The 7,354-nt window shown below is 44.6% G+C and overlaps 1 protein-coding gene across 6 annotated transcripts in view; it reads right to left on the bottom strand.

Moving 5' to 3' along the window:
• Positions 1–243: 243 nt before the first annotated feature.
• Positions 244–7,354, bottom strand: part of ASIC2 (acid sensing ion channel subunit 2) — a 485,065-nt gene continuing 477,954 nt past the window's right edge. The window contains exons 9-11 of one of the 6 annotated variants that reach the window (XR_009758339.1): positions 4,762–4,830; positions 1,609–1,713; positions 1,429–1,517 (exon numbers count right to left, since the gene is read on the bottom strand). Coding sequence is in view for 4 of the 6 variants with exons in the window: in XM_061588636.1 (XP_061444620.1) it covers positions 1,416–1,517; positions 4,762–4,830 (171 nt within the window). In the remaining 2 variants the exon portion in view is untranslated. The other 5 variants (XR_009758340.1, XM_061588636.1, XM_061588637.1 and 2 more) reach the window with 5 other exon arrangements.

The following is a 7,354-nucleotide window of genomic DNA, read 5'->3' as shown; positions in this document are numbered from 1 at the left end:
CACACAATCAACACGATGTCATTTCTTAATGATGGTATGGTGGTTTCACTGGCTGTTTGCACATAACATTAAGTCATGGTTTGTTTTAGCCATGGTTTGTTCAAGAAACCGTGAGTTATTGCAGACAAGCAAACAAACCACAGCTTGTTTCTACAAAGCGTTGTTTTCCAGAAGCTCTTGTTTAGTGCCCCTGTATCTTGGCAAGCATCTGCAACGGGGTGGCCAAACAAACCACAGTTATTCAAGGTTGATGGGTTAAGACATATGGTCAAATCTTTGTTGGCTTAGTGTTATGTGTGAAGAGGGGGCCACTGTGTCTTGCAGGGTTGCTCACTGTAACAACAATGGATGAAACTCAATTAAAATGTTAAGAGGGTGCTGACAAAGAGCTAAACAGAGAGCTTTTTTCTCTTTTTGGTGTTAAGCAAAATAAAGAGTGTGCAAATTTGAAACAGAATAAAAAGGCACCCCCGCCTTACAGGTCCCAAGCTCTGGCTGAAGGTCCATGAAGGCGCAAATAAACAGATACAATACAAACTGGCCCCTTCCACAAGACCACCTTTAATAGCACCGGTAAGAATGAAGAAGCAGGGTAGGTCAGAATGTCATTTGAGCCCAGCCTCCTCCAATCCCCCAGTCCTGAGACACACATGTTGTGTTACATGCCAATCTGAACTAGAAAGTAGCTGTGGCTTATGAGCGCCAACAGAGCTGGTGTGTTTGTGGGTGCCCGTGTGTAGGGGTGGTCTGCGTTGGTAGCTGAGGTGAGCCATTCTGTTTTGAGCCTGGTCACCTTGGCTGCCAATGACTAGGCCCACACAAGGATTTCAGCTGAGCTCCAAGACCCTGTCACAGATTTAGACAAAGACAAAAGGGAACGGTGTCTGTTTCTAACTCAGCCTGTGGTGTTGTTAACTAATGGTGAACTCTTGAGGGGGCGGGGCAGGAGGGGAACGTCTGTGCCGTGGCCTCCGCTTTTGTTGTGGAAAAAAAGTAAGCGTTGTTGGACAGAGACACGGCTTGTAAAGAAAAAAAAGAGGGCGCTATTGCCATCAAAAGGACTGGCATGCAGGCTTCTTTTTGTACAGTCGTCGGCAGTCAATGAAATGGTTCCTTGGTTGTCAGATTTCTACAGTTCAAAAACTGAGAAGCGGCGTTCCCCCCCCCCCCGCCCCTTCCCACACCCTCCTCCTCTCATCCCTACATGGACAGAGAGACGCAGTTGAGTCCAAGACGCCTCTTGCTGGAGTTTGGCAAGAAGAGAATGAGAAGAGTTGGATGCATAGCAAATTCCTCAGTTGTCATTGTCGTTCCCCACCCCCACCCCGTGCGGGCGAACCTGAGCAAGAATCCCTGGCTCTTCTGGAGATAAGAGTCCCTGTCATCCGGCCATCCGTGGTGCTGTAGGGCTGTTGTCAGCATGCAATCTCTTCCAGCGTGCCCAGGGTTGTCTGCAGGGGGACCGTCACAGTGTGGCTGATGGGATCAGAGTGATTTGGCAAGGGCTCACATGTGCTCTGGGAAAGGAGAAGGGGGGGAGAGAGAGAAGGTGGTGTAGTGCAGTGGCTAAGAGACAGTAAGCTGGGAAGTGCCTTATGCAAATCTCACCTCAGTCATGAACTCACTAGGTGGCCTTAGGCAACCATCCTTCTTTCAGTCTCAGCTCTCCATCTGCAATATGGGGATAACATGTTGGCCTGTCTTCCAGGGATGCTGTAAGGACAGCTGAGATAATGAATGGGAAGTGCTTTGACCCAATTGAGATATAAATGCTATGTATTATTTAAATCATTGCTTGGGGACTGGGAGGGTCCAATTCCTCACACTATTGGGCACCTGGAACTAAAACAGATTAGAAAAATAAACTTTCTTGCTAGGCTGGGGGTGGGGAACAGACATACAAAGCTCTAGCTTCCAGTTTAAATGAAACAGCTTGAAATATTTGCAATGCTTCCACTTGTGATTTTCAGACTCTGAATCCTGAGATTCCAAAGATGCCCTGCAGTTTTCAGGGAGGAATTCAGAACCCAGAAGCAAATCTATGGGAAATGGTTATGACAACCATGTATTTGTGTGTGTGTTCGTGTGTAACAAATATGACTATTGCCAAAAGTGCACACTAATATTGGACATGATCCAGTCAAAGTTAAAAATGCTTAAATCCTGTTGATTCTACTGGAGGAGAGTAAAGCACTTCTTTTAATTTTTCTAAAATTATAATCCTGCCACAAAGTTGAGTACTTTGACACTTTATTGATTTTAACTAAACACAGACACACTTGTGAGTTTTACACCTGGAAACCATCGCACTTTGAAATCTGAAACAACTGGCTTTGAAATATGCATGTTTTATGCGGTATCACATTTGGAAAGCAACTATCTTTGGAGAGCTTCAAAAGCTGCCGTCTTAAAACATCCAAGTGAGGAAATCTTACTGAACTCAGAAATCTCTCCCACTGAGTAAACATGTTCAGGATTCTGCTGTAAAGCTGACAGCTTAAACTGGACCACCGATTAAATTTGGGGTTGAGGGATCTATAAAAACCTATGTCACTCTATAGCCGTTTGTGTTATGCAGCTTGATCCAACGCATGTTTACTCAGAAGAAAGTCTGAGTAAAGAATGAAAATATGTTAAGTGGGGCTTATTGTCGGATAACATGTATAGGTTGTAGACTTAAAGCCCTATTTATTTCAGTGGGAGATTTAAGAACATGGTTCACTCTTCATGCTTAACTCTGGCTGGACCATATCTATATTATATTTATTTAGCATATTGTGACCTGCCCTGAGGTAGGATGTGATATTAAATCCACAAAGATACATTAAGCTAGCTTCGGTGTTTTAAAGTTTTGTTAGCAAATTGGGAGAAAGGGCTAAAATAATAATTGAAATACATTATACACACAGTCAGGGCTCTGATGTGCACTCAGAGGCCTCTTAGTTCCATCTGCCTGAGTGTTTCATAAAAGGTCTGATCTATCTTTATGTTTCTGTGGCTAACAACAGTCTCGCCTTTGACATAGCATGATGGATGTCTCTTTTTTTAGCTCGCAAAATTCCCAAAAGTTTTTGCTATTCTTTAATCTTCCTGACCAACGTGAAAGCCAACAAACTTTTAAAATCCCATCAGGACCCCAAATCTAGAGTTCTTGAATTACTATTGCTTCTCCTATTTAAATAGGAGAGTCCATCTCTGTCCCAGCATTTGTATTACCACAGATCTGTTGTACAAACTTCATTTCTAACCCACACACAGAGCTCCGTCCAGGCAAGGAAGGGATATCACAGGTCAAGGACATACTCCAGCCAAGCAAAAGCACTCAAGAGGAGCATGGAGCCGGGCCAATGAAGGGTTTGCCCTGGTCATCTAAAGAAGCTTGTGGGCGTCAGATTCCTCACTGCTGCCTTAATGACAAACAAAATTAATGGTGGTGTACATTTCTGTGAGCAAACTTCAGATGTGTTCAGACAGGGGGTGGGGAACTGGATCCAGAACACCCATTTTGACAGGTGGGCAGGGCTGCGTACCTGCCACTCTCCTGTCATCATATGATGTCAGGTGATTCAAAGTTCAAGCTGCAGTTGTTGGCAGAAGCTTATCTCCAATCTTAGAGCTGTGGTTCTTAGTGCTAAGATCAGAGCTCCCTCGTCTCCAGTCTTAGCACTTTCCTCACCACTGTGTTAAATGTTCACCTGAGGTATGAACCCAAGTTCTGCAAAGGGCTTCTTCCACTACCATCTTAAGACTGAAATAAATTGCAGACAAGACACAATATCTGTGCCTTCTCCCAGAAATGTTTTTTTTTTGCTATCTCTATTAACTGTTTTTATTTACTATCTAGCCTGAGGAGTTCTGTGTAACTCAAAAGCTTGCATACAGCTTTGTGAACCTTGATTCTGCCCTGACAAAGCTATTATTTTACTGTCCCTGTGGATTTTGTTCTAATGGGCCATCAGAGCTATTGGTTTGTGATCTGTTTGTTGGGACGGTTCAAATTAAATCTGAAAATTCCCAGAGCAACCTTTTTTTTCTTAAGGAAATAATGCCAGGCCTATGGAGCACCTTGATAAAAGTTCTTCTGCATAATTCCCCTTTCCTCAGACTCTACCTGAGTTTAATTTCAGCGAAGGCTCCACTCCCAAACTAGCTTATGATGCCAACCTGGATCATTAGAAAATCACAGTAAAAAGGACAGCCCCTCTAAAGTCGCACAGAACACACTTCCTGCCCTAATGAAAAATTAAAAGCCCTCCGCCCATTAGGGTGCTGGGCTTCAAAATCAGAACATGCTGGTTTCAGGCAGACTGCAGGAAGTCCCTCTACCTTTATTTTAAAATATTTCATGCTGTCCCTTGTCTAGCAGCTGAACTCCAAAGAGGCTCTGTAGGGCATTAGGTTGCACCATGATCACGGCTTATTTGCTCCAGGGCCCAGGACTCACTCAACCCTGAACAATGTGAAGCAAAGGTAAAGAAGAGCATGTGCAAATTGTCTTTCCCGTAACACTGGGGTAACTGCAAGAAGCTCTCCCACATCTGGGATTAGGAGGTTTGATCCTAGGGCAGCGGGCTTGATTCCTCAAGTCAACTCCAGCCCCTAACATCTCTCATTGCAGAAATCAAACAGTGCCTCTGTCCTTCCCCACCCACAGAAAGTGAACTTTGCAAAGGAATGCACCAGTCTGGTTTGTGACGGCTTCTTGTATGCTCTGTACTGGCTTTAGGGTCAGAAGGTTGGCAGGGGACCGTGCCTACTTACCACATTCTCATCATGGCTTCCTTCCTCCTCCTCCTGGCCGAGGAGGTCTAACAATTTCTCCTTGATCAGCTAAAAAAAAATGGGAGAAAAGGTGAGGCTCTTAGTCCCAACAGAACCTTGGTGCAGACCATCCACCTGGGGATACAGGGAGACTGGTCTTGTTTGCTTTACATGAGACCACTGATCTATCCCGGTTCTGCTAGTCTGTGCGGTGGGGCAAAGAGTTATTCCGGGCACTGAAGCTCCACCTCCTGGCCACAGGAAGCCCAGCCCAGTTCTTTGCTCCCACTTACATCTGAAATGTCACCAGGCCTTGTCCACATACTCTTCTTTGCTTCCTTATGGGCTAGAAAACACGCACACACCCATAATGAAGCTGAGATTTCATTTTAATTTTTTATTTAGGAAGTCCCTGTTGCAAATCCCAGTAGGGCAGTTTTAGACAAACCACAGTTCTGTGAGCCTCAGACCACCTTGTGCAACATGGGGAGAAGAACCCTGACCTAACCTACCTGGAGGGTTCAAAGCACTTCACCTGCCTTGCCTCACAGTCAACCAGGTGTAATGGCAGCAGGTCCATTGACAGAATTGGGTCTGTTGCCAAATCCCAAGGATAAGGTGGGATGGGTGGCAATTTAAAGTGCAGCATGGGTGGGTGGGGAGAGCTGAGCCCTTTCACTTGTGTTCCCCTTACCCCCCCCCCCCCGCTTTTAGCTGTTTTTATTTAGTTGGTGGGACCAGAAAAAAACACTAGAACACAGCAGTGTTAAGTGGAAAAAAAACACGTAGGAATTTGGGGGGAAGGAGGATCAAATCAACCCCCCTGCTGCCTTTTAAACTGCCACACATGCCCTTTATAGATATAATTAGCAGGCTGGATCCTGCCACCATCACATGCCCTCAGTTATCCTAATAATTGTCCTGTAAGACAGGTCAAGGTTATCATCTTCATATTACAGATGTGGAGCTGCGGCTGAAAGGTAGTGGCTTGCCTATGTCCATCCTATGACTTTAAGAGCGAGATGTGATTTGAACTGAGGATTGTGCACTCCTGGGGCTGCTATACTACGTATGCACTTCCAGCACTTAGGGCCCATATCTCCTTTTAAAAAAAGAAAAAAGGTGAAGGCAAGCCTTGTCCTACACCAGCCTTCCCCAACCTTTGAGTCCTGAGATGTTGCTGGACTACAGTTCCCATCATTCCTGACCACTGGGCATGCTGTTTGGGGCTGATGGGAGTTGGAGTCCAGCAACATCTGGGGACCCGAAGGCTGGGAAAGGCTGACCTACACCGCAGCAAGGCCTCCTTTCCTTCCTATTCTCACACAGCTCTTGTTAGACTGGGGCTAATGCTGCTGCTGGGCTTAAGGGGGCAGCCTCTCTCCTGGTGCTGAAAGGGTGGCCATCTGCTACAGCCTCTAAGACCATTGGTGCATTAGAATGGAATGCCCTTGCCCCTCTTTGCCTTCTCAGCAGCACCTTGTACCCATGCAGTCACCATGGATAGGAGTTGACATCCTTTCCCTGAATCTAGTGATGAGTGCCTGAGGCGGAAGGAGGTCAGCGGCCACGTTAACCCCACTGCTCAGTGCCGTCAGTATTGTGAAATTTGAAGTACGTTTGAGAAGTGCTGGCATCAGAACCAGATTTCAAAAGTAAGGTATGGAATGAAGCCACTGGAATTTGATCGACTCTTTAGAAATTATACATAGGAAAAAGAGATATGAGAAGATGCAGGGCTGTAATGGTTTGAGCAATGAAGAAAACTTTCCCTCCAAGTTTGCTGCCACACAACCTTTTAATCTGTAGAGGACACTGCTATTTTGTTTAATTTTATGAAGAATCCAGATTGGCAACCCATTTCATTCCAGTGTTTTCTCTCTTTTTTAATATTAATTTTTCTTATTTTAAAACACAAAAATGAAATAACGGTACAGTATCAAAAAAGAGAGAATACAGACCACATACAATGTGTTTTCCCCGTACCTTAAGAACAGGACACTACCCTGTTAATAACCATAGATGGGATCATTAACATAAACAGCAACCATACCTCCCCCCCCCCATGGGAACCCCTCTCCTGGGCAATGGCATAAATAAGAGAACATATAGCAAGACTCATTGATCAAAAATATATAACAAAATGTGTCAGTAATGCATGTAAGCAGAGGATAGGAAAATACATTCTCACTTGGTGTTTTCATTAAACAGTACAGCATAAAGTAACCTATCTTTAAGGGTTCAAATTTTGGAATATTGTGATGGAGGATCCTGGACATGCTCTTTCCGGTTTACAAAATTTACAAAAGGATATCAAATTTCTTGGCAATTCCTTAGCTGTGAGTTTTTCCATGACAGTGTTTTCTATATTGTCCTTATGCCTGTCTCCAGACCTGATTTCTGGCAGTTTTTTGTTAAAACACAGTTGCTGTGACATGGACTGGCAAAGCATTATTGACGTTTCTTGGGTTTCTGTTCCTTTAATCTTCCCCTTTCCTTTTACAGCAGCTTCTGTCAGTTGCTTTCTGTTGATTCACATGCTTGGCATTCTTGAATCACCTCTTCAATGGCCAGTTCTTGTTCCCTGTTGGGC

The sequence above is a fragment of the Rhineura floridana genome, chromosome 11, assembly GCF_030035675.1.
Source record: "Rhineura floridana isolate rRhiFlo1 chromosome 11, rRhiFlo1.hap2, whole genome shotgun sequence".
In the NCBI taxonomy this organism is placed as follows: Eukaryota; Metazoa; Chordata; class Lepidosauria; order Squamata; family Rhineuridae; genus Rhineura; species Rhineura floridana.
This window is presented reverse-complemented; position numbering and strand designations above follow the sequence as displayed.